At 45.4% G+C, this 25,873-nt stretch overlaps 2 protein-coding genes across 3 annotated transcripts in view; one reads left to right on the plus strand and one right to left on the minus strand.

Annotated features, from left to right (window-relative positions):
• Window positions 1-21,238, plus strand: part of CHAF1A (chromatin assembly factor 1 subunit A) — a 33,769-nt gene extending 12,531 nt beyond the window's left edge. The window contains exons 4-15 of the mRNA XM_070931900.1: window positions 141-197; window positions 3,855-4,096; window positions 5,047-5,107; window positions 5,289-5,357; window positions 6,936-7,162; window positions 8,677-8,845; window positions 9,828-9,908; window positions 12,056-12,148; window positions 15,439-15,697; window positions 16,207-16,691; window positions 18,289-18,397; window positions 20,929-21,238. Of these exons, the coding sequence (XP_070788001.1) occupies window positions 141-197; window positions 3,855-4,096; window positions 5,047-5,107; window positions 5,289-5,357; window positions 6,936-7,162; window positions 8,677-8,845; window positions 9,828-9,908; window positions 12,056-12,148; window positions 15,439-15,697; window positions 16,207-16,691; window positions 18,289-18,397; window positions 20,929-20,999 (1,923 nt within the window). The 3' untranslated portion in view covers window positions 21,000-21,238. The remainder of the gene's footprint in view (window positions 1-140; window positions 198-3,854; window positions 4,097-5,046; window positions 5,108-5,288; window positions 5,358-6,935; window positions 7,163-8,676; window positions 8,846-9,827; window positions 9,909-12,055; window positions 12,149-15,438; window positions 15,698-16,206; window positions 16,692-18,288; window positions 18,398-20,928) is intronic.
• Window positions 21,239-23,853: 2,615 nt separating this feature from the next.
• Window positions 23,854-25,873, minus strand: part of UBXN6 (UBX domain protein 6) — a 32,763-nt gene continuing 30,743 nt past the window's right edge. For both annotated transcript variants that reach the window (XM_070944635.1, XM_070944624.1), the window contains exon 11: window positions 23,854-25,269. In XM_070944635.1, coding sequence (XP_070800736.1) covers window positions 25,141-25,269 — 129 coding nt within the window. In that variant the 3' untranslated portion in view covers window positions 23,854-25,140. The remainder of the gene's footprint in view (window positions 25,270-25,873) is intronic.

A 25,873-nucleotide genomic window follows, 5' to 3' on the forward strand; every position in this document is an offset into this window, starting at 1 on the left:
TTTGTTGAATTACGCTACAAGTTACAGCTTGCAGAAGGGCAGGCCTTTCATAACCCCAGACTCTGTATGAGTCCTAGTCTCTGTTTTGATTGCTTAAAGAAATGTTGATGGCATAACCTGCTCCATCTTTCCCATTTCAGGCCTCTCCAAAGGTCCATCGAAGTTCTGAGGAGAAGGAGAAACTCAAGCTACAGAGGGTGAGAGGATTCCACTGACTAACTGAATTTACTCGCTGAAAAGTGAGAGTGTGGGGGCTTAAGAAAGTGATGCGGAAGACAATAATAAATGGTTTTAATGACAGTATTTCTTTGGTCATCACTAAAGCAGCCTGAGGTTTTTTTGTTTTGTTTTGTTTTAAATAAAGCTTTCGTGAAAGCCCATTAAAATTTGAGCTACTTTAATTACCAGTCATCATCCTAGAAAAGAATTGTCTTTGTTGCTAAGAGATGATGACACATCACCAGTGACTTTGGCACTCTGGCTGTTCAAGCACAGAAGCCTGAGAAATGCCTGCATTAATGAGTAACAGATCTTCTACCTTTTTTTTTTTTTTAAAGTCTGAAGTGAGATCCAGAGTGTTTTTCATGCATGCGCATCCCTAATAAATTGTAAATTTTGTCCACTGAAACAGCTTAGCAGAGCTGCAGGCAGAAAAAGTCCTAGTTTCTATGCCGACGTATCCAGCTAGGCCAGAAAAGATTTAAATTCCGGGGAAGACAATATTAAATCAGAGGGAATGTGGCTTGACTTAAAAGGCCTCTTCCACCATCCCATATCTTCCAGGTGTTTATGGCTAAAATGCTACTTTGGAAGTATAATCAAAGATGTTGTGTGATACAGCTATTTCTGGATTTGACAATATCCAGGAACAAGTGGGCTATGGCATGTTTTGGTCTATTTGGGGGTTGGAGGTTGCAGTGATTGGATGGTGTGATTTCCAATCAAAGCAAGGTACGTCCTAAACTGACTACTTAAAGCAGGGGTCAGCAACCTGTGGCTCTGGAGCCGCCTGTGGCACTTTCACCCCTGTGCTGCGGCTCCCTGTCACCCAAAATATGCATCACAACCACCAATGTGTGACACCCGCCAGCATGCGATTTATTGAGCTTTTCAACCCCCGGTAGGCCAACCATGGATAAATCCAAGAAAAGAAAAGTTTCAGAAGAAAACAGAACGTTTAATTCAACTACATATGCTAGTTTTGTGACCGCTCAAGAAATAGTCAGGCACGGGAAGGGTTTTGTGGCTCCCGGTGTTTTCTTTTCTGTGGGAAACGGGTCCAAATGGCTCTTGGAGTGTTTAAGGTTGCAGACCCCTGACTTAAAGAAATGGCCTTTGTTTCTATTTGAACTTCATTTGAAACCATTGTTGGGCCTCTTGCTAGAAATGGAAAGAAATGAAGATTTAATTTTGGGATTTGATGATTCACACAGGTTATAGAAATACTGTGCATTGTTGGTTTTATAATAAGAGGTCAATGTATTTTATACATTGCATCTATACATTGCATTGTATTTTATATCTGCATCTGTACCGAAGAAAGTTGGGAATTATTCTTCCTTTTCCTTCTTTTTCTTTTTTTCCTTCTTTTGCATTCATGATTTTGTTTACTTACTTTTTAATCTCTGTTTTGCTTTTTGTATTTTATCCCTTCCTGAAAGTTAATACATTTTTTTTCTCTAAATCAAGACTCCTCCTCCTAGAGGAAACTATAGGAGCAATTATTTGAGAAGTAAGGGGTGGAAGGACAGGTTGAAATGAGCTTCAGAGTCCTGTGAAAACTTCCTCCTATTAGAGCAGAAGTCTTCAAACTTGGCAGCTTTAAGACTTGTGGACTTCAACTCCCAACATAGCTGGCTGGAGAATTCTGGGAGTTGAAGTCCAGAAGTCTTAAAGCTGCCAAGTTTGAAGACCTCTGTATTAGAGTGATAAATGTAAGAATGTATTTAGTGCCAAAGAAGGCGAGGATTGGCAGAATGTTACACCATGAAACAAAATTTGTAACCCCTTTTAAGTTACTTATTTCTTTGTTTCAATATTAACAAAGTGACAGAGTTGTTCTGAGTCTTTCCTACCTTCCAGCTACAGTAGCCATGTTATTTCCCACAGCTACAAAAACAGAATAAAAAAAAGTAGCAAACCAGGAAAGGATTTGAGGGTGGCAACTGTGTCAATACTTCTTTCAAGATTTCCCAGTGTAAATAGAATTTCATTTTAATTTTGAAGGACAGATCATTTTAAAAAGGGGACAGAATGAATAGGTTATTCAGATAGTTGTGTGAGTTTAAACCTTGACATTGGGTTATGGTATAGCCCTTCCTTCCTTCCTTCCTTCCTTCCTGAGCAGGGGGTTGGACTAGAAGACCTCCAAGGTCCCTTCCAACTCTCTTATTCTGGTACCTATGATGTGGAAAGTTTTATTTATTCAATCTATGAACACGCCAGTAATCTCCACTTAATAACCTTTTGTTCAGTGACCAAAGGCAAGGAATGGAGGGAGATACACCTGGTGGGACCCAGAAGAAGGGCCTTCTCAGTGGTGGCTCCCTCTTCTAGAACATCATTCCCCCAGAGATTAGAACGGCTCCCACTCTAACTCTGTTCCAGAAGGCGCTGAAGACCTGGTTCTGCCAGTGGGCCTGGGGAACCCAGAGCGGGATGGAGCCCATTAAATGGCTCGTGTGCTCTGCTGTTGCTGGGGTGGGGGGCTATTATATCATTTTATTAATTTATTATATGATTCTCTCTTTTATTAGTTTGTATTGTTTTTTATATGAGGTTTTTATATCCTTGTAAGCCGCCTTGAGTCGCCATGTGCGAATAGGTGGCAATATAAATTTTCTAATAATAATAACAAATAAAGTTAGAAACAGCACCGAATGAAGGGACTTATGACCATTCCTCTGTTCTGTCCGTTGCACCACCCACACAGTTACGAAAACAAAATTTGGGCCTGGCTGCATTTACGACTGCATCATCCCCTTCTGATTTCCCTCTGTTGGGCTCACCATCCTGGTCATGCACAGGGGATGAGCCTGGGAAACATACAGTGGTGGAATTCAAATTTTTTTACCAGCAGTTCTGTGGGCATGGTTTGGTGGGCGTGGCAGCGGAAGGATACTGCAAAATCTCCATTCCCACCCCACTTGGGGGCCAGCCAGAGGTGGCATTTGCCAGTTCTCCAAACTGCTCAAAATTTTCGCTTCCAGAACCTGCTGAATAGCAGGTTCTGGAAGCACCCCTGGAAACATATACAGGTAGTCCTCGACTTAACGACCACCATCGGGATCAGAATTTCCATCGCTAAGCAAGGCAGTTAACTCGGTTTTAGGACTTGTTGTGGTTGTTAAGTGAATCCCGTCAGTTAAATGGATCAAATATTTATTAAGCAGATCCAGCTTCCTCCATTGACTTTGCTTGTTGGAAGGCAGGTGGGAAGGTCACAAATGGCGATTAGGTGACCCCAGGGGCTTTGCATCCATCATAAATGTGAATCAAGTGTCTGAATATAAATCACTTAACCATGGGGATGCTGCTCTGGCTATAAATCTGGGGACTGTTGAAATGTCACGTTTTTCAATGCAGTTGTAACTTCAAACAGTCACTAAACGGATGATTATAAGTCGAGGCAACCTGTTAACACATTGCATTGCTCGAAAGGTGGTGGGGTACGACGGGGTCAAGAATTCCTCCTAAAGGCCTTTTCTGGTCGGTCTTTCTTTCTTTCTTTCTTTCTTTCTTTCTTTCTTTCTTTCTTTCTTTCTTTCTCTCTCTCTCTCTCTCTCTCTCTCTCTCTCTCTCTCTCTCTCTCTCTCTCTCTCTCTCTCTCTCTTTCTTTCTTTCTTTCTTTCTAGGACCAAGAGCGTGCAGAAAAACTTCAGAAGCTGGAAGCTACACGGGAGGAGAAGAGACAGCTGAAAAAGGAAGCCCAGGCTGCGAAGGAACGTGCCCGAGAGGAGGCAAAGAGGAAGAAAGAAGAAGAGAAGGAGCTTAAGGATAAAGAAAGGAGGGAGAAAAAAGAGAAAGATGAAAAAGAGAAAGCTGAAAAGCAACGCGCAAAAGAAGAAAAACGGAAAGAGAGGCAAGAAGCTCTGGAGTAAGTAAATTGTCACATGGGATTGTCAATCAACATAGATTTCCCTTGTTCCGATTGGATAGGTTGCTGGGATTCTGCTAGCTGGACTTGGTTGCTGTTTTCTCTTGATATGATCGCATTCTACTGATTGGCTGCTTTCCTATAATGGTGTTCGGAGTATCATTGATGGCCTGCCTGCCTGCCTGCCTGCCAGCCATGCTTCACCAGATGCCAGTCTCCCATACACAACAGGGAGGGAGCTACGGAGAGGGGTAAAGGGAGGAGGCTACCCATGAGAGCTGCTAGCCTTTCCATTCCTTTCATGGAATGAAGGCAACACTGTCCAGGCCACCAAGCCAGGAACTGTTACCAAGCCTGTTACAAAAACTATTTGTTTGAATATAATTGGACAGTTATAGGATCACATTCTTCTGATTGGCTCCTTTGCTTTAATGCTGCTCAGAGTATCACGATGAGGACCTTCCTCCTTTCCTTTCCTTTCCTTTCCTTTCCTTTCCTTTCCTTTCCTTTCCTTTCCTTTCCTTTCCTTTCCTCTTTCCCTTTCCCTTTCCCTTTCCCTTCCTTTCCCTTTCCTTTCCTTTCCCTTCCACCTTGCCTTTCCTTCCTTCCCTTCCCTTCCTTCCTTCCTTCCTTCCTTCCTTCCTTCCTTCTTTCCTTCCTTACATCTCACCAATCTGTGCTCCATTGCAATTTGCTCTCCAGTTGTGATGGATATTTTCAAGGCTGCCTCTTGGACCACTTAATTGTAAAATCAATTTGAATTAGAAATTCAAATGGAAGCTTTTCCCTCCCCCCCAAAAAATTCCTTTAAACAAAGGATCTGCAAAACGTTCCCTTTACCCCAGAATTTTGGGGAGTGGAGAATATTTGAGTCATGTCTGAATGCTCCCGGTGCTTGTGTTTTCATAAACCGGGATTATATTTTCTTAAACCTGGGCTTTATTTTGAAGGGCGAAATTAGAAGAGAAAAGAAAAAAGGAAGAAGAAAAACGCTTAAAAGAAGAAGAGAAGGTAAAACCAGAAGTGCTTTCCTTTATTCTATTTTAGCAAGAATACAAGAGCTCAAAAGAAGTGCTTTTGGACATCAGACAATGTTTGCCTTCTCTGTATTAGAGAAGGCTTTGTTTGCAGTGATGTTCTTAATCTCATGGATTGTAACATATCTCTTTTTTTTTTCATATTCTGATTCTAGCGCCTCAAAGCAGAAAAGGCTGAAATCACCCGGTTCTTTCAAAAACCAAAAACCCCGCCTGCTCCAAAAGTAAGTTTTCTAACCATTTATGTATACCTTTGAGGTGTTTAAAACTATTTTCCTTTTCCTGGGTAATACCATAAAATATTTGGACAAGAAGGTCATCATCATGCGTTTCAGGAACTATTAACAGAATTGTTGGCCAAAATAGCACAACTGTTGTAAAGTTAGCTAAAATAAGAGGATTTAAGGCCCACATCCCCAGAGTCAGAACGTTGCACAGCCTATCAACCTGAAACCTGTATAATCAACCTGCAATTTAAAAAAAAAAAAAAAGATAGGTAGTCATCAACTTATGACCACAATTGAGCCCAAAATTTCCATTGCTAAACAAGGCAGTTGTTAAGTGAGTTTTGCCCCATTTTACAACCTTTCTTGCCACAGTGGTTAAGTGAATTCCCCATTGATTTTGTTTGTCAGAAGGTCACAGAAAGTGATCGCGTGACCCCCAGGACACTGCAACGGTCATAAGTATGAATCACTTGCCAAGCATCTCCATCCATAACCCCAGGGATGCCGCAACGTTCGTAAGGGTCAAAAACTGTCATAAGTCACTTTGTTCAATGTGTTATAACTTCAAACGGCCACTATAAACGAATGGCTGTAAATCGAGGACCACCTGTAAGCATTGCAGTTTAAAAACAACCTAACGTGGGTGTGATGTGATGTTTCTTCTGTTTGGACTTCGCTTTAAACAGCAAAAATGATGACAACCTCAGAATGACAACCTACCGTATTTTTCAGAGTATAAGACGCTCCGGATTATAAAACACACCTATCTTTTTGGGGAGGAAAACAAGATATACGCTAATGCATGGATATGGGAAATAATATGAAATTTTACCAGTTTGGAACTGTTTTAAGTTTTTTTCTTTGCATAGATTGGTATTGTAATCAGAATCAGTAAATTATTCAGCATGCAATCTTTATTTTCCTTCAGGTAACATTTTAATTAAGTTAGTGAAATGCTTTTTAAATTCCAGCTAATTGTTGATTCTAGACAGAAATTTTACAACAAAAGGACACAAAGAAGAAAATAAGACCATAAAACACTCACAATAACTCTGCCTCTGCCTCCCAGTTTGCCTTGTTGCAGCAAACAGCCTGCTTTAGTTTCATTTTCAGCACAAAAAAAAAACAACCCCTGCTTCCCAGCAATTTGCCTGCTTGCAGCAAGCAGCGGAGGCCCACATAGCAATAGGCCATGGCAATCTCTGCAGCCTGAAACAGCTGAGGGTCGGGAGGCCCAATCAGCTGCTTGTGCTAATCAGGCTGTGCTGAAGCTAAAATGGGCTGTTTTGCTGTTTGTTGCTTGCTGCAAGGAGGTAAATTGCTGGGAGGCAGAGGCCAAAGGGTGGGGGCCAGTGGGTGGGCGGGGCTACATTCGGAGTATAAGACGCACCAAAATTTTTACCCTCTTTTAGGGGAGGGAGTGTGTCTTATAGTCCAAAAAATACGGTGTGTGTGTGTGTATATATATATATATATATTAAGTGTCTGATTCTTCTGGGCTTCAAGGATGAAACTTCCATTGTACATTGCATTCCAAGAGGAACAGTGTAACAAAGTTGCTCTCTTTATTTTCAGACTCTGGCGGGCTGGTGTGGGAAGTTTGCTCCCTTTGAGATCAAGGAGAACATGGTCCTTGCTCCGCTTTGCCGGGTGCCCTTCGATCAGGAGCTCTCCGACCGGATGGACCTCTCCGTGGAAGAGCAGAGCTGCGAGCTTTCTTTCCTGGAAGAGCTGAAGAGTCGGGATTCTAGGAAATCGGAGCCCACCCTTGTCTTCAGCCCCAGCGCCGACGGGATTAACAGGTTAGCTGCTCTTTTCGGAAAGGAGGTCTGTCCTGGGACAGAGGTGGCTTTAGCAAAACACTTTGGATAAAAATCAGGAATAAAAGGACAAGCTGCTGTGCCCATAAGAACTTGTTACCCAAAGTAGGAACAAATGGGAATAAACGGACTTTCTGGTTCTTCTTTGAAGACGTTACGTTTCGCTTCTCATCCCAGAAGCTTCTTCAGCTCTGACTGGATGGTGAGGAACGGAAGGATTTACACTCCTTGCAGACAGCTGGTCATTTGCATCCTTGGAGAGAGTCGTTGAGGCCACTTGGAAGTTTAGCTGTGTCCTCAGGGTCACCTGAGTGGTGCAAATGGGTGGGGAGCCTTCTTGGAACAGTGGACAGGACTGTTGTAGACTAGAGACAGATGATAGCATTAGCACTTATATACCGCTTCACAATGCTTTTACAGCCCTCTCTAAGCGGTTTACAGAGTCAGTCTCTGGCCCCCAACAATCTGGGTCCTCATTTTACCCACCTCGGAAGGACAGAAGGCTGAGTCAACCTTGAGCCAGTCAGAATCAAACTGCCAAACTGCCGGCAGTCAGCAGAAGTAGCCTGCAGTCCTGCATTCTAAGCACTGTGTCACCATAGGTGATGCCGTATCCCTCCCCATCTGTCTTCAAAAAAACCCCCAAGAAAGTCCAGTTGCCTCTCGATTTAAAAAAAAAAAAAAAAAAAGCACCGTTGGGACAACCATGGCCTAGATCAAGGGGTGGGCAACTATGGCCCTTTTATGACTTGTGGACTTCAACTCCCAGAATTCCTGAGCCAGCCATGTTAGCTCAGGAATTCTGGGAATTGAAGTCCACAAGTCATAAAAGGGCCATCGTTGCCCACCTCTGGCCTAGATGACTGAGAATCTCCATAGACAATCGACGGAAATACATTCGCCTGACGTTGAGATTGCACTGCGTCTATCGCTCGGGTGCGAGGACCCATTTCAAGATGCCTCTTCTTTGCTCAACTTTTAAACTTCGGCTTCTCTTGGCTGCAAGCACCCTGCTGTGCACTCACAACTTCCCTGCTGAAAGAGGGTGTGCTATTGTGATCCCTTAATCCTTAGTCATCCTGCCCAGATGTTTTCACGGCAGGGGGCATTTCTGGCATTTCTATGCATCCAGTATAGAAAGCTTTAGTGTCCCCTCCCTCTCACTGCTCTATCTCCCACTTCCCCCATTCCTCTTTGATCTGGGGTGGTTTGCAGCACACCCGGTATCCTTAACTTTCACTCACTCCTTCTAGCTGTGACACAATCCCACCAGTTCAGTTTTAATTGAAGCTTCTCTACAGAAGTGGACAAAAGTCCTTTTCTTGTTAGTCAGGCATTATTATCCTAGTACTAATTAGAAACTTCATTTCAGTGGAGATCAAGGAAGATTTTCAGCTTCCCCCCTCCCTTCCTTTCTTTCGGTGTCTTAAACCCTGGTGGGCGACACCAAATATTGAGTGCCCTATTTTTATTTTATTTATTTTTTTGTTCAAAAGCGATGTGGTCATTGTGAGTAGCAACCAGGCAGAAGATGCGCCCGAAAGGAAGAAATTTGGCAGAATGAAACTCCTGCAGTTCTGTGAGAATCACCGGCCTGCCTACTGGGGCACATGGAACAAGAGAACTTCTGCAATAAGGCCCAGAAACCCTTGGGCCAAAGATGTGGTAAGCTGGGAACATTACATCACCTTCAAGCAGGTTAAAAAGCCGTTGGGGCCAAGCGGGTATCGATGGGAGGAGATGGCAGTAAATCTTAGTGGAAAGAAAGCATCCCATGCTGGCTGGGGAATTCTGGGAGTTGAAGTCCACACGTCTTAAAGTTGCCAAGTTTGGAGACCCTTGGAATCTTGCACTAAGCAGCAGATGGAATAACAGAATAACATAGTTGGAGGGGACCTTGGAGGTCTTCTAGTCCAGCCCCCTGCTCAAGCAGAAGACCCTGTACCATATCAGACAAGTGGCTGTCCAGTCTCTTCTTAAAAACCTCCAGTGATGAAGCACCCACAACTTCTGACAGCAAGCTTTTCCACTGGTTTTATTTATTTATTTATTAGTTCGATTTATATGCCGCCCTTCTCCGGAGACTCAGGGCGGCTTACAATGCGTTAAGCAATAGCCTTCATACTTTTCTATATACCTGCTTAGTAGGGCTTTTTTGCCCCCCCCCCTCCAAGCAGTGTTCTATTGTATACAAAGTCAGCTTATTGCCCCCACAAACCGGGTCCTCATTTTACCTACCTCGGAAGGATGGAAGGCTGAGTCAACCTTGAGCCTGGAGAGAATTGAACTCGCAGTAATTGCAGGCAGCTGGCAGCCAAGTGCTACTTTAACAGCAGTTTTAGTCTGCTGCGCCACCAAGGCTCTTTGTTCTGTCAGGAAATTCCTCCTTAGTTCCAGGTTGCTTCTCTCCTTGATTAGTTTCCATCCGTTGCTTCTTGTCCTGCCCTCAGGTGCTTTGGAGAATAGGTGGACCCCCTCTTCTTTGTGGCGGCCCATCAAATATTGGAATTCTTAGTTCTAGGATTCCGTGTTTCTATTTTGCCATTAATGCTGTTTGGAATCAGTCTCTCTCCCCACCCCCCGTTGCACAGTCCTTCTGGAAGCTCTTCTTACTTAGTTTGCATTGTTCTTGCTTCTTTCCCTGCAGAAGCTCCTGGACTATGAAGTTGAGAGTGATGAAGAGTGGGAGGAGGAGGAACCGGGGGAGTCCCTCTCTCACAGTGAAGGGGTAAGACTAAGCCTTTTCCCTGAAGTAGCAACATGCCCCGCCTTCAATGACAAAACTTTTGAAAGACTAGTGGTTGAAATGTTGTGGGTAATATGGAGTGGTGCGGTGGCCTAGAGGTGGAGCTCTCGCCTCACAATCAGGAGTCTGTGAGTTCAATCCTAGGTAGGTAGAGGCAGATATTTCTCTCTCTGGGCACAATGAGAATGTATCTACTAGGGGTGGGGGGACTCTGCATTGGCGACAGAAAGGGCATCCGGCCAGTAAACCCTGTACATCCAGTTGCCCAGACTCCACCCGCAAGGGATTATGGGGTTGCAGGTAACATCTGGAATCAGGCATACAAATGCCGCACGGGTGGTTATGGGAGCAACATGGCACTCCCGTGTGACACCTCTCCTGCGCGAGCTGCACTGGCTCCCGGTGGTCTTCCGGGTGCGCTTCAAGGTTTTGGTTACCACCTTTAGAGCGCTCCATGGCTTAGGACCTGGCTACTTACGGGACCGCCTACTACCACAAACAGCCTCCCACCGGCCGGTACGCTCTCATAGAGAGGGGCTCCTCCAGGTGCCGTCAGCCAAACAATGTCGACTGGCGGCCCCTAGTGGGAGGGCCTTCTCTGTGGGGGCACCTACTATCTGGAACGAGCTCCCCCCGGAGATACGGAGGATCCTGGATCTGCGCACCTTCCGCCGTGCTTTGAAGACACTCCTATTCCAGCAGGCCGGCCTGGCCTAATTTTCTCCCCTTTTAAATTTTTAAATTGAAATTTTAATTTGTTTTAAATTATTGAGAATTTTAATTGTCTCGGGCAAAATTATTTAATTTGGTTTTAATTATGTTTTTTAACTTTTGTATTTATGTGTTTTATTTTGTGCCTGTTCACCGCCCTGAGTCCTTCGGGAGTAGGGCGGTATACAAATTTAATAAAATGAAAATGAAAATGAAATTGGTCATCCACAGTTGGCCACATACCCCAATCTCTTGGCGCTCTGGGAGAAGATGATTGGAACAGTGTCTAACAGAAATAGCCAGAAAGGTTTTTTTTCTTACATTAAATTGTGTCCAATTATCAGAGATTGCCTGGAGAAGTCCCCACAATTTTCTTGGCGAGGTTTTTCAGAAATGGTTTGCCATTGCCTCCTTGACGGAAACTGAAACCAGAAACCAGTTGGTTTTGTGTCTAAGCAGGACTAGAACTCGCAGTCTCCTGCTTTCTAGCCTGAGGCCTTAATCCCTACACCTAACTGGCTCTCCAGCATAATTAATCTTGACCTGGCATCCTTACATCTAGGGGTGAAAAACACACTATATGGATGGATGACTGCAAGGGCAATTCCTCCTTGTGAATCAAACCAGTTCTGATTTGTGACTTTTTCCAACTGCAGCTGCCCCATAATTGGAATTTATCTTGTGTTCTTTAATCTCTGATATTCCTGAAGGCCGGCACAGACCTTTTGAGAGAGGGGAGAAGGGGGAATTCGTTCCTAAATGTGAGAGATGCATTTCTTTCAAATACCCAGAAACCCCTTTTTTTCCCCCAGTGTCATGTTTACAGTTTTTATTATAAAATACGAAAGCAAATAATAGGAAAAATGAGGGAGGGAAAGGGGAAAAGAGAAGTGTAGAGAAGAAAGGAAAAATGAAAGAAAAGGCATTGACTTCCAACTCCCTTTGGTCCGGTAGAATAAAATAATAACATCCAATCTCAACTTTTTACTTTTTCATAATAGTATAAAGTAGCCATTTCTATAACAACGAATCTATCTAATCGGTAAAATCCAAAATCAAAGTTTCATCTCCCCCCTACCCCACCTCAAGCACAAAGTCCATAAATGGTTTCCAAGGAGAAACAAAAGTAATAGTGGTTTCTTTTTTTCTTTGACCAAAACAGTCAATTTGGCCATCTCTGCTATCTTTTGCAGCCATTTGTCCATTGTGGGTATCGCAATGTCCTTCCATTTTTGCTGCATAAAGTAATCTTGTATATGGAACATACAAAAATACCCACAAACGTCTTGTCACAACTGAGAATGCCCTTTCCTTCCCAACCAGCCCTTTTTCGAAAGATCTGCCACTGAAGTTGTTCTGAGAAAAAAGTGCTCTTCCAAAGCCACTTTGTAATCTCTCCCGGTTTTCCTGTCATTCAGGATGAGGAAGAAGATGGTGGAGAGGAGGAAGATGATGATGATGGCTTTTTTGTTCCCCACGGATACCTTTCGGAGGATGAAGGCGTGACTGAAGTAAGCCCCAAATGGAAGGGCGTTTTGCTAAGACTAAGAGGCTGGAAAAATGAGCTAGGCAGTAGATGTTGGTCTACCTCAGCAGGTAGTCCTCGATTTACGACCACAGTTGAGACCAGAATTGATGTTGCTAAGTCGAGAAACTTGTTAAGTGAGTTTTGCCCGGTTTTACGAGTTTTCTTGCCACATTTGTTAAGTGAATCACTGCAGTTCTTAAGTTAGTCACACGGTTGTGAAGTGAATCTAGTGTCCCCGTTGACTTTGCTTGTCAGAAGGTCGCAGAAAGTGATCACATGACCCCGGGGCACTGCAGTCATAAATACGAGTCAGTTCCCAAGCATCTGGATTTGGATCACGTGACCCTGGGGGGGATGCTGCAACGGTCGTAAGTGTGAAAAACAGTCCTAAATCACTTTTTTCAGTGCCGTTGTAACTTTGAATGGTCCCTAAACAAACTGTTGTAAGTCGAGGACTACCTGTAGCCCTCAGGACTGATAGCCAGAGACAACCTCTGTCAAAAGGCTGCCACTCAAAGCTAAAACCCACAAATGTATTGCGCTTCCCTATTTGATTCTGCAGGAGTAGAATTAAGACTGAAAACAAAACGTAACAACAATCGTAAGCTTCAATGGATCACATGTATCAGATACATGATAGGAGTTTTTCCCAGTGTGTCTGTTACATATGCACAATCATTATTGTGGGTGGGCTGATATCACAGGTAGCCCTTGACTTACTACAGTTCATCTAATGCAGTGTTTCTCAACCTTGGAAGCTTGAAGATGGGTGGACTTCAGCTCCCAGAATCCCCCAGCCAGAGTTGAAGTCCACCCATCTTCAAGCTACCAAGGTTGAGAAACACTGATCTAATGACTGTTCCAAATTAGAACAGCACTGAAAAAAGTGACTTATAACTGTTTTTTCACAGGGTCATTACAGCATCCCTCATAGTCACATGATCAAAATTCAGACGCTTGGAAACTGACTCATATTTATGATAATTGCATTGTCCCGGGGTCACGCGATCCCCTTTTAAGTTCTTTTAAAAAAAATATTTTTTATTTTTATTTATTTTTATATGCCGCCCTTCTCCAGAGACTCAGGGCGGCTTACAATGCGTTAAGCAATAGCCTTCATACTTTTGTATATTTTATACAAAGTCAGCTTATTGCCCCCACAAACCGGGTCCTCATTTTACCCACCTTAGAAAGGATGGAAGGCTGAGTCGACCTTGAGCCTGCTGAGAATTGAACTCGCAGTAATTGCAGGCAGCTGGATGTTAAATGCTGCCTTAGTAGGAGGCATTAGCCTCCTACGCCACTCAGGCTTCTCTATATATATAAGTTTTATTGTTTTTTTCTTTCACATTCATATTTTATGAACAGAGTCTTGACCGAATCATGTCTTATACAACTTGTCATATCCAAATACAATCTACATATTTCAATTTCTGCCAAAGTATTCTTTTTCCCTACTTTTTTATCTTGTCTTAATATCTTCTATACTTATTATATAAACAGTATCATCATCCAATCCTAATTTCTGAACATTATTTCAATTAATTATATTATCTTATCCATTGTTAATCATACATATTCTCTTTCAACTTTCATATTAGTTCATTCTAACCCTAACCCTTTTAAGACCTTCTGATGAGCCAAGTCAACGGGGGAGCCAGATTCACTTAACAACCATGTTACTAATTTAACAACTACAGTGATTCACTTAACAAAGTGTGGCAAGAAAGGTCATAAAATGGGGCAAAATTCACTTAAACAAATGTCTCACTCGTCCGTCCGTTCCCCCCTCCACCCCCACCGCTGAATTCCATTGATTCTTGGTGTCAATGTTCTCCATTCAGCTGTATCCAACTCTCGGTGATTCTCTGGGCCAGGTCTCTCCACATTTTCCGATCTTGAACTATTTCTTCAAGCTGTTCTATGCTCTGGCTTGGGTCAGCTTTGAGAGTGTCCAGCCGCCGTGTTCTCTGATGGTCTGGTTTCCTTTTACCTCTAACTCCTCTTCCAAGCCTAATTGCTTTTTCCGGTGAATTCCCCTGCATGACATGGCCAAAATCAGAGCCATTAACTCTTTATCTACCACCAATTAAGCAGTTCACATTCTTGTTTACGGAGGGCATGAAATAACACTTGTACTCATTGGAACAATCCTGGCTCCTGACATCCACTAACTATAAGTTATATCCCTTCTTATGGATTCGTTTTAGGCATTATGAACTCATTGAACATACGTAACATAGGTAGTCTTTGACTTAAGCTTAGTTTAAAATTATAATGGATCCTGGAAAATCCTTGATTTAGAGCCTTGATAGTACAGGGGTTTAGTGCACCCTGTTATTAACACAGCTGCCTGCAATTTCTGCTGGTTCGAATCTCGCCAAGGCTCAAGGTTGACTCAGCCTTCCATCCTTTCTAAGGTAGGTGAAATGAGGACCCAGTTTGTGGGGGCAATAAGCTGACTTTGTATAAATATACAAAAAGGATGAAGGCTATTGCTTAACGCATTGTAAGCCGCCCTGAGTCTCCGGAGAAGGGCGGCATATAAATCAAATTAAAAAAAAAAAATATCAGATTTTTTTTTTTTTTAATAATACAAAAAGCACACAATATCCCAATATCCCCTTCTGTTTTCCTCCTAAGCCAGGAGTGTCAAACTCAATTTCATTGAGGGCCACATAAGGATTGTGTCGGGGGGGGGCAGTGTGGGCGTGGCCAGCTTGACGTCACGTGGGGGGGCGCCTGTGGTGGCCCAAGTGCTCTGTCAGCGAAAATGGGCTACCAGGCTCAGTTTTTGGGCACACACAGACCTTCCAAGCTCAGTTTTCGCTGGCAGAGGCACTGTGGGCTGGTCCTTCGCTGTTTCGAGGGTGGCCCTGCGGGCCAGATCTAAACACCCCATGGGCCATATCCGGCCCACGGGCCTTAAGTTTGACACCCCTGTCCTAAGCCATTTGAATACTATTCAAAATAACATAAGGAGTGAGTTCAATAGACAAAATCACTAAATTTTGCTAATAATTGTATAATTTGAAACCAGTTTTGGAAATCGAATTAACTGTGGTTTTAAATCTATAGAAATACAATTGTTACCGTCAGCCATTCAGTCATGTCTGACCCTTCCTTCTGAGGTGGGTAAAATGAGGACCCAGATTGTTAGGGGCAATAGTCTGACTCTGTAAACCGCTTAGAGAGGGCTATAAAGCACTGTAAATTGGTATATAAGTCTTACTGCTATTGCTAAACTCATCCCTCCCACCCTCCTTATCCCAGGAATGCGATCCCGAAAACTACAAAGTCCGCCAGAAGCTGAAAGCCATGGAGTGGGACGAGCTGATCACCAAGGGGAAAAGATTCCGCATCCTGCAGCCGGTGAAGATCGGTTGCGTTTGGGAAGGCGAGCAGAACGGTGCCGTCACAATGGCAGAAATGGGGATCCTGCAGCAATTTACAGCTTCTGTTCTCGATTCCGGCTTTGCCGAGGAAGATTTGATAGAGAAAAGCAACAAAAAGAAAACAAAGGATCAAGAAAGTAAGTGGCGGGTGGATGGAGCAAAGAACCAGGGTCCCCTGCCCAGAATGAGGGTCTTTTCTGGAATGTGCGGTGAACGGATTATTAATTTTGGCTTCTTACGTTGGTAGTTTAGACCTTCTCTTCGATGTCAAAAAGTAGCAATCAGTTTCACACTGCAGGTAGTCTTCGACTTACGACCACTGTTGAGCCCAAAGTTTCTGTTGCTAAACAAGATCATTGTTCGGTGAATTCTGCCCTATTTTATGACCTTTGTGTCCATAATTGTTAAGTGAATCACTGCAGTTGTTAAAGTTAGGAACAGGGTTGTTAAGTGAATCTAACTTCCCTCTTCTTTGCTTGCCACTTGTCTGAAATGATATAGGATCTCCTGCTCGAGCAGGAGGTTGAACTAGAAGACCTCCAGAAGGTCCCTTCTGTGCCCCACAGTTATTTTGTGGCTTCTGTTTGCTCCAGCAGCCAGGGATGCCCTCAGTGTAACTAAGATTCTGTTTTTCACTCCATTTCAGTTTTGGCCCAGCTGCTTCCGCTACTTCACGGCAATGTGAACGGAAGCAAAGTCATCATTCAGGAGTTCCAGGAATGTTGCCGCTTGGCGTTGCTGTCAGACCCCAATAGTCCGGCCTCCTCCCTGGGCAGCGGAGATGCCAGCCTCAAAGTCTCCCAAGGCCAGGCTCCGGCCTGTGAGAACACTGTTCCTTCCAAGGCCAGGCTGAAGAGGATCATCTCCGAGAACTCCGTCTACGAGAAGAGGCCCGAGTATCGGATGTGTTGGTACGTGCAATCCGAGGTCCTGAAGAACTTTGGCCAGGAGCATCTGCCGGTGCCTTGCCAGTGGAACTACATCACCCAGCTTCCATCCGTGGCCAAGGAAGAAGCGAGCAGTTTGCAAGGAGGGGCGGCAACCCAAACCCCCCCAGTCTCCGCAAAACGGAAGTCAACGCAAAGCATGTCAATAACCAAGTTCATGAGGAGACCTCCGGGGACCGAGCAGGTAAGGACGGGCTTCTGTACCCAAGTTAGTAACTCCCCCCTTGCTGGTTGTTAGCAAGCTGTGCCATCCTCGTTCTTTGCTTCACATTTTGTTTACCGACTGTGGTGGAGATTCTGACTCTCTGATCCGAAAAGCTGCGTCTTATTCACAGGCCCTGTACGGCCCACAACAGACTGTGATGGCAAACTTATTTATTTATTTATTTATTTATTTATTTATTTATTTATTTATTGGTTCAATTTATATGCCGCCCTTCTCCGGAGACTCAGGGCGGCTTACAATGCGTTAAGCAATAGCTTTCATACTTTTGTATATACCTGCTTAGTAGGGCTTTCGGCCCCCCCCTATAAAAAATTGTTCTTTTTTATACAAAGTCAGCTTATTGCCCTCACAATCCGGGTCCTCATTTTACCTACCTCGGAAGGATGGAAGGCTGAGTCAACCTTGAGCCTGGTGAGATTTAAACTTGCAGTAATTGCAGGCAGCTGGTGTTACTTAACAGCACTTTAGTCTGCTGCACCACCAAGGCTCTTGTAATGGCATGCGTGACAGGTGGCACACAGAGCCCTCCCTATGAGCATGCGCGCAGTGGCCAGCTGATCTTCCGGGTTCCGGCGTGTTCATGCGCAGTGGCAGCTGGTTTTTGCGTGAAGACCAGCTGATTGGAGCACATGTACGTGCTGGAACCTGGAAGAGAGCAGCTGGCTGGCGCTCATGCACGTGACAGAACCCGGAAGAGCAGCTGGCCGCTGCACACATGCGCACCAGCCAGCTGCTCTCTTCCAGGTTCCAGCACACACGAGCCCCCGTTTCGGTGTTCAGTGTTGAAAAGGTTAGCCATCACTGACATAGGATATAGGTAGTCCTGGACTTACAACCACAATTGAGCCTCAGGTGATTAAGGTCGCAAAGCTAGTCATCGTGTGGACTGACTCAGCTTTGCCATCTTGATTTATTTATTGTGATGGTCATTAAGTGGACCCACTCCTCTTACAAGAAAGCCCCACACACAAGTCTCCTCTCTTGGCTCACTGTTTTATTGTATGGCCAATGGGCATAGTGAAGTAGTTACAGATAATTCTCAAGTTACGACCGTAATTGAGCCCAGCAATTAAGACTGGGGTGTCAAACTCGATTTCATTGAGGGCCACATCAGGGTTGTATTTGATCTTGGGGGGCTGGGATGGGCGTGGCCAGCTCGATGTCACTCATTTCGGGAGCGCCTATGGTGGCCTGAGCACTCTGCCAGCAAAAATGGAGCTCTGTTTTTGCTGGCTTAGGTACCACGGGCCGGTCCTTCACTGTTTCCAGGATGCCTATCCATCCCCCGGGTCAGAGCTAAGCACCCCATGGGCCGGGTCCGACCCACAGGCCTTGAGTTTGACACCCCTGCTGTAAGTCATGACAGTCATTGAATGGGTCATCATAAGACCGGGTTCCAATTTTGCCATCTACTTTGGGTGCGAAAAACTCAGATCCGGCTTTGCTTCGGTGTAACCACTTGGCTTTAGTAGAGTCTATTTTCGCTAACAATGGCCTCGACAGCATTTCTTTCCCAAGTTTGACGCCAACGTTTGACATGCCTCTTTTGTTCAAGGCGGAAATGACAGAGATGGATGGATTTCAGGCAGACACCGAGGAGGAAGACGACGACGACTGCGTCATCATAGATGTACAGCCAAGCCAAGGCAAGCCGGCTAATGCAGGTAGATCCTTGCTTGTTCAAAGTCCCACAGTCGGAGGGGGAAAACCAAGCTGGCTAAACATCAGTGTTGCATGGAGACAATTCCATCAGACCCAACTAAGTTGAGGAAGACTTCTAATCCAAACTAGTTAAGACCCTCTGCCAGTCCCAGAACAATAACTTGTATTAAACCAGCAATGTCCGTTTGGTGTGGTCAAATGTACAGAAACCAGGAGGCTGCGAGTTCTGGTCCTGCCTTAGGCATGAAGTCAATTAGCTGTCCTTGGGCCAGTCCCCCTCTCTCTCAGCCCCATAAAGCAGGCAAGGGCAAAGCCACTTGCCATGGGGTGAAATGCTATCGGTTCGCACTGGTTTCGGCGAACTGGTTGCAGAGGCAGCACAAGGCTCCATCCACCCGCCGGGATGTCGTTACTTCCTGGTTTTAACCAGGAAGTAACCTGTTTTTTACCCTCTGTGCATGCACAGAGGGTCCAAGGGTGCATGTGATGCGAGCGCACGGCGCGTGCACTTCCAAACCGGTAGGGAAGGTAAGTCGATTTCACCCCTGCACTTGCCCAAATCTTGCAAAGAAGCCTGGATACTGGTTAGTCCAGGTGGTCACCAGGAATCCAGAGTCACTCAAGGCAGTAAAGAAAATTGGAAATAAACAAGAAATAAACCCCAGTTCAATTACATCCAAAACATGGATGGAATTTTTTCATCTTAGCTGCAACCGTCCGTCATCTTTTCAGAAACGGCTTTCAATATTCAATAAGCAGTGATAGTTTTTTAAAAAAATTGCCACTGCCTCACAAAAAGCAGGATATTCCTTCAAGGTGTAGTGGTTAAGGTGTCCAGAAACAGGAGTTATAGTCCTGGATGAAAGCCAGCTGGGTGATTCTGAGCCAATCTCCAGGAGACAGCGAGTTCTAGTTCTTCTTTAGACATGAAAGCCAGCTGGGTGACTTTGGGCCAGTCACCAGGAGAGTCCGAGTTCCAGTCCTGCCTTACGCATGAAATCCCCCCCCCTCCCCGGGTGACTGGGCTCACCACTCTCAGCCCAGCCCACCTCACAGGGTTGTTGTGAAGAATATAGAAGGAATGTTACAGATGTCTACCACCTTGAGTTGCTTATAATAGGTCGTCCCAAAGGTACTTTTTTCAGGAGGCAACTGGATTTTGTTTTTTCTTTGAAGATGTGACCCCAAGGACACAGACAAACCTCCAAGTGGCCTCAATGACCCTCAATAACTCTCCAACTTTGGCAACTTTAAGCCTGGCAGACCAACTCCCAGAATTCCCCAGCCAGCTTTGAGGTCCGCCAGGCTTAAAGTTGCCAAGGTTGGAGACCCCTGCTCTAAAAGGATGCAAATGACCAACTGTCTGCAAGGAATACAAATCCTTCCATTTCCCCACCGTCCAGTCAGAGCTGAAGAAGCTTCTTGGAGGAGAAGCGAAATGTCTTTAAAAGAAAAAAACCCAAAAGTCCGGTTGCCTCTTGAAAAAAAGCACCTTTTGGGACAATGGATGACGGAGAATCTCCATAGACTCTTATAATAGGTCCTGCTACACAGCAAGCTTCAACAGGGCTATGTTCTCACCCAGCTCCCCAAACATGACAATCCCCCCCCCTTTTTTTTTAATTTGATTTATATACCGCCCTTCTCCGGAGACTCAGGGCGGCTTACACTGCGTTAAGCAATAGCCTTCATACTTTTGTATATTTATACAAAGTCAGCTTATTGCCCCCACAAACTGGGTCCTCATTTCACCTACCTTAGAAAGGATGGAAGGCTGAGTTAACCTTGAGCCTGGTAGGATTCGAACCTTCAGTAATTGCAGGCAGCTGTGTTAATAACAGGGTGCTTTAAACCACTGTGCTACCAAGGCTCTTGATGTGCTACTACCAGTTTCTTGATGTGAACTCAAAAGATTCCTTTAATTAGGAGTGCCGGCAGCCCCGTCAAAAAGTTTCTCTCAACATAGGCTAACAAGTCCATCCAGCCGGAAGATGAATAGTTGTCTACCACACCTATTCATCTTCAACCCCCCCTGCCTTTCATTCCCAGAGTTAGGGTGGGGCTTCGCTAGCAGCGGTGGCTCTTCCGTCCCAAGGACCAGCCCATACATTTCCACTGCTCTCCTCCTCTCTGCCTTCTGTGCAGCCATGTGTCAGGCACTGGACCCAGCTGTTCCTCCTCTTCTTATCAGCCACCTCCAGACCTGGGGGCTGTTGACTCTCCATCTGAGGGCTGACGGATAGCCCAGGCTCTGCCAGCTCCATTCCCTCTTCCCCCTCAGAGCTCCCAGTTTGCCCTGATGCTGACCTTGACTCCCACACCTCCTCCTCCTCCTCCTGCCGGGCCGGCAGCCGACAGAACAAGTAGCTAGTAGAATAGAAGCAGCATTCTCTCTCGCACTGATCTCCCATATTTATATTCAAGTTTTCTCATTTTCACAACGGGTGCCCTGGCAAAGATGCCGGTCTTCCCCCTCTGTGCCTTACAGAAACGGGGAAGCTGTTTTTTAAGTGAAACCGTTGTGTCTTTGCAGCACCCGAACGGACGACTTCCGAAGCAGAGCCAGCCACCACGGCTACCAGCAACTTCCCGAACACCTTTTGATATACGCATCCCTATTCTTTCCCCCCCCCCTTTTGTACGTATGTAGAATTCTTTTAGCTTATTGTAAAACCCTCGTGTATCTTATTTTTTTTTGTACGAGATACTTGAACATACTGTGTTCCTTGTAAAGAGAAGACAGCACTTTGTTCGGCTCCTCCACCAGTTCCACCAAACTGGTGGAAGCTCAAGACATATTTTTTAGAGGAAGGCGGGGGTGGGGAGGGTGTAGGTGAATAAAAACATAGGGCATATAATCTCTTCTAATAAAAGCATTATTGAATTTTTGATGGGCTCAGTAAGTGGTGCCGTGATTTTTTTTTTTTTCACCTGAATTTGAAAGTGTTTAATCTGGGTTTATTATGGCTGCTCACATGACATCTAAAATAGAGGTCTCTGAGGCGCTGGCTGAGCTTGGCTGTTTTCTTGAAGACGTTTCATGACCCAACTAGGTAACATCAATGCTCGAAGGGTGTGTGGTGTTTGCTCTCTATAAACAAGTGGCTTGTCCCGTCAGTATTGGTGGGAGCGTTCTTGGTGGTTCCTTGATTACGCTGTTATATATTGTTTTGTTGTGGACCGGCAGCTGGCAGCAGAGTCAGACAGTGAGGAGGTTGAGAAGGAACCTGGGCCAGTCCTGGGGGCTGGGGAATGCTCGGATGAGGGCTCTGCGTCGGAGGCAGAGAGGGAGATAGACAGCAGTGAGGCAGAGGAACAGCTGGAGCCTGTTCCCAGTGTGCTCATGCACAGAGCTGCCAGAAGACAAGATCAACTCAGAAAGCAGGGTCGACTTGGGAGTAAAGCCACACCTTGGAGGTGATTGGCCCCTCCCATAGGAAACAAAAGAGGGGGGGAGGCTTTTCCAGGAAACAATTTGTTCGGTCGGTCGTTTCAAAAGTGGAAAGTTCTGTTTGTGACTCTGAGAGACTCTGTGCCAAGTCTTGCCTTACTCTGCGTTTGGAAACAAGTTACGTGGCAGCTTGCCAAAAGAGATGAGGTCTGTGTTGATAAATATTCCTTTGAAAAACTGTTTGGACAAACCTTGCTGATTGTGAATGAATGAAATTCACGGTTGTGTAAACAAAAGGGGTTTTGCCGGGGCCAATTCCTGCTTCCTGCTTTTTAAGGGAGCCTAGGTCAGTATAAGTTTGTTGGTCCAAATTGGTTGTGCAAGCCGCTGTATATAAACAGAGCAAACCTTTCTAGCACTGATGTTACCCGGTTGGGTCATGAAATGCCTGCAAGAAAACAACCAAGGACCCAGCCAGCACCAAGGACCCAGTCCTTTTCTTCCTCCCCACAACTAGCACTGATGATATTACCTAGTTGGGTCATGAAATGTCAGCAGGAGAGCACCAAGGACCTGACAGTTCAACTCCGAGCTACAAATATTCCCTTCTATTGACAGAGCTCTCTGCATCTTACACTTTTTCTGAGTTCTAACTCGCCTTTCCAAGCGAACCTTGTGTTTTGTTTGTTTTTTTCCTCTCCTTCATGGCTGCCACAAGCAGAGGTGTGCGTTCTGCAAATGTCCCACTGTGCCCCTTGTTCTTGTTGCCCCCTCTAAAAGCCCCAATCCTCTTCCTTCTGGGCTTTCAACAAGCGCCTCCCACCAAATCCCCTCCCCGCACATCAAGCAGGAAAAAAAGAAGTGGTACAATTCTTGGGACAAATGTTATTTTCTTAAGCTCCGTTTAGGAAGATCTACTCAAAGGTGTCAAACTCAATTTCATTGAGGGCCGCATCAGGGCTGTGGTTGACTTGGGGGAGCATGGCCAACTGGGGAGGCGTGGCCAGCTTGACGCCACTCCCCAAACTTGGGTATTGGATAGACGGGGCTGAACCAACACGGGACGACCCCTTACATTTTCCAGGACAGCTCCGAGGGCCGGTTCTGACCAGTTTAGATCCAACCCACAGGAGTTGTGTTTGACACCCCAGCTCTACATGCTCTACAGCGTCAATTCATCTAGCCCGGTGCTTTTTGAACTTGGCCGCTTGAAGAATTGTGGACTTCAGATCCCAAAATTCCCCACCCAGCTACGTACTTACATTGAGATTTCAAGGCAGAGAATTTTAGCCAATGTTTCCCAATCTCGGCAATCTGTGGACTTCAGCTCCCAGAATTCCCTAGCCAACCCTGCTGATCTAGCTCATAATTTGGGACTGTTCCAGGAATTCAGATCAAGAACCATCTTGTAAAGATGTTGCTAGAAAGGGCCAATCAGAAGACTTCTGGCACACCAGACCAGTGGTGGGTTCCTCCCGGTTCTGCCGAGCCGGTAGCGGTGACGATATGACATCACCAAACTGGTTCTGCCCCACCCCCGTCCACCCACCAATCCCCGCGTTATTCTTACCTTTTATTTGGCCCCACCCCCAATCTATTGCTGCCTCCTGAGTCCCAGCTGATCGGCTAGAAGGAAAAAGGGGTTCAAAGGGCCGCCCTACAGCTGATCAGTGTTAAAAGGCAGTGTGGTGGTAGACCGGTGCCTCCAAAAACAAATGAGTAGACCGGTACAGCTCTGCAAGCAGTTAAAAGCCTGGTAGACCAGTACCTCTGCTAAATCCTAAAGAACTGTCACATGACCAACAAACCAGCCCACAGAACCGGTAGTAAAAAAATTTAGAACCCACCCCTGCACCAGACGCATCAGCCTTATGCTATTAAAAGAAGCCGAGTCTCTATTCCAGGAACGTGTGTGTGTTTCTGCAACTCTTGGCCCACGCAGTATCTGATCCACCTCCAAGGGGCTACTCCCTACGGCCATTAGATAATTAATCAGCCCTCCCCAAACACAGAGCCAAGCAAACATTTTAAACAGCTGCCTTGCTTTTAAACATCATCAAAACAAGATTAGTGGTACAGTTTTTATACCTCACACTTTGGTTGTGAATCTGCTCGGGGGAAAAAAAAATACATCACTTAAATCCAGAGCCTTCCTGGAAAGTGGGGGGGGGGGGGAGAAGAAAATGACATTTTTTTGCAAGTGACTTTTCCAAGGGCTGCATTTAAGTGGGTTTTAAGAGTCCTGCTTCCAATTCAAAGAGATTCCCCAGACCATGGGATAAGAGGTAAAAAAAAATAAAATAAATAACAACCTCCCCTTTTTGACGTGTATCTTTGTACATCATAACAGTGGCATTTTAGCTCCCCGCTGTCGCCTCCGTTGAACTCTGAAAGGAGGCTCTACTTGGAGCCACCGACAAAATCAAAAATTGTTAACCCCACACTGCTAAAATGGGGTGAGGTGGGGGGGCACTGTGTGGCTCCACATTTTTATCTCCTTGCCCTGCCCTCCCCAGCAACATCAAACAAAAATCTAAAGCGGCGTTCCTTATTCCTCCCAAAGAACTAACAGAGGAAGCTTCAAGTCCACAAAAACGGGGCAGAGACACTCAAGGCAACTGTACAGCCCAGAGGAATCATCTCCCACATTTCTTGCAACAATTTCTTCCCCGAAACTTCCCCTGGAAAAAAATCCAAAAAACTATGGGATCGGATTCTTCAGAACTCTTTCCCACAACCTACAACTTAGCAGCAGCGACAACGCACTCGTTGGCTAGAGTAGTGTACGTACGTTCCTCCTTCTCCCCTATAAGGCTAACAGCTTATCTACGACCTAAAAAATAATAATAAATTCGACGTGATTCGGGACCTCCTTGCGGGCCTTGTATCTCCCCCGTGAACAAAGTGCTGAGTGAAGCAACCATTTTGCCAGAAGAAATGCCAGCGGCACCGACACCGTAACCGGGGGAAATCTTTTAGGCAGACATGCTCCCGTTTGTTCAGCCTGGCTGCGTTGATCTTTTTCCACCCCAAAAGGTGCTTCGAAGCGAGAAAAAGATCAGTAAAAACGGGGATCGATGAAACTGCAGACACAAAAAAACAGAAGAAGCGACGCTGGAAAAATATCCTCCCAAGTTTGACAGCTCCACATGCCAAGCCCAGGGGGAGGGGTGGGGAGAAGCCGAATCAGCTGTTCTGCCGGCAGCTGCCCTCTCGCCAGCCGGCTGACACCAACCGGAAAAGTCACGTCTGTGGCTCGAGTGGGCAGGAAGCAGGGAAAGTCAGAGGCCGGCTTCGGAAGAGTCGGGGACCACACAGGACGGAACCGGATCCAACCCCATTGCGCCTTTATTTTCAGGAGAGCATCTGCACCGTGAGCAGCAGGTCGGGTTTCAGCACGCTTCCCATGTGCTCGCCCCTGGAGGCTTTGATATCCTCCATGACCTCGGCGTCCCAGATGAAGGTCAGAAGTGCCGAGGGCACCTGGGAGGAGGAGGAAGAAAAAAAAAAGCTTAGCAGGCATTTTCAATTGTGTGCATTTTAATTGTGATACAATTAAAAGCACACAATTAGTCCCAAAAACTCTCTTTTTATTTCAACGGCTGTGAGTTCTGTTCATTACCATCCCGTGATGAGTCACAAACAGCCCGTAAAGAGTCCGACAGAAGTCTGCCACAGTCCTTCGGGATAAGGCTGATAAGCACCCACCTTTATCTCCCTTGACACGCTACCAAGACCTAGGAGCCTTGATAGTACAGTGGTCTACGCACCCTGTTATTAACACAGCTGCCTGCAATTTACTGCTGGTTCGAATCTCTCCAAGGCTCAAGGTTGACTCAGCCTTCCATCCTTTCTAAGGTAGGTGAAATGAGGACCCAGTTTGTGGGGGCAATAAGCTGATTTTGTATAAATATACAAAAGGATGAAGGCTATTGCTTAACGCATTGTAAGCCGCCCTGAGTCTCCGGAGAAGGGCGGCATATAAATCAATTTTTTTAAAAAAAATTGGCAATTAGCTTTGCAAGGCCATACAGAGCACAGAGTCAAAACGGAGCTTCAGAATTTAAACCGATCAACATGAACAAAG

The sequence above is a fragment of the Pituophis catenifer genome, unplaced genomic scaffold, assembly GCF_029215685.1.
Source record: "Pituophis catenifer annectens isolate HBS135680 unplaced genomic scaffold, rPitCat1.0.hap2 SCAF_1, whole genome shotgun sequence".
In the NCBI taxonomy this organism is placed as follows: Eukaryota; Metazoa; Chordata; class Lepidosauria; order Squamata; family Colubridae; genus Pituophis; species Pituophis catenifer.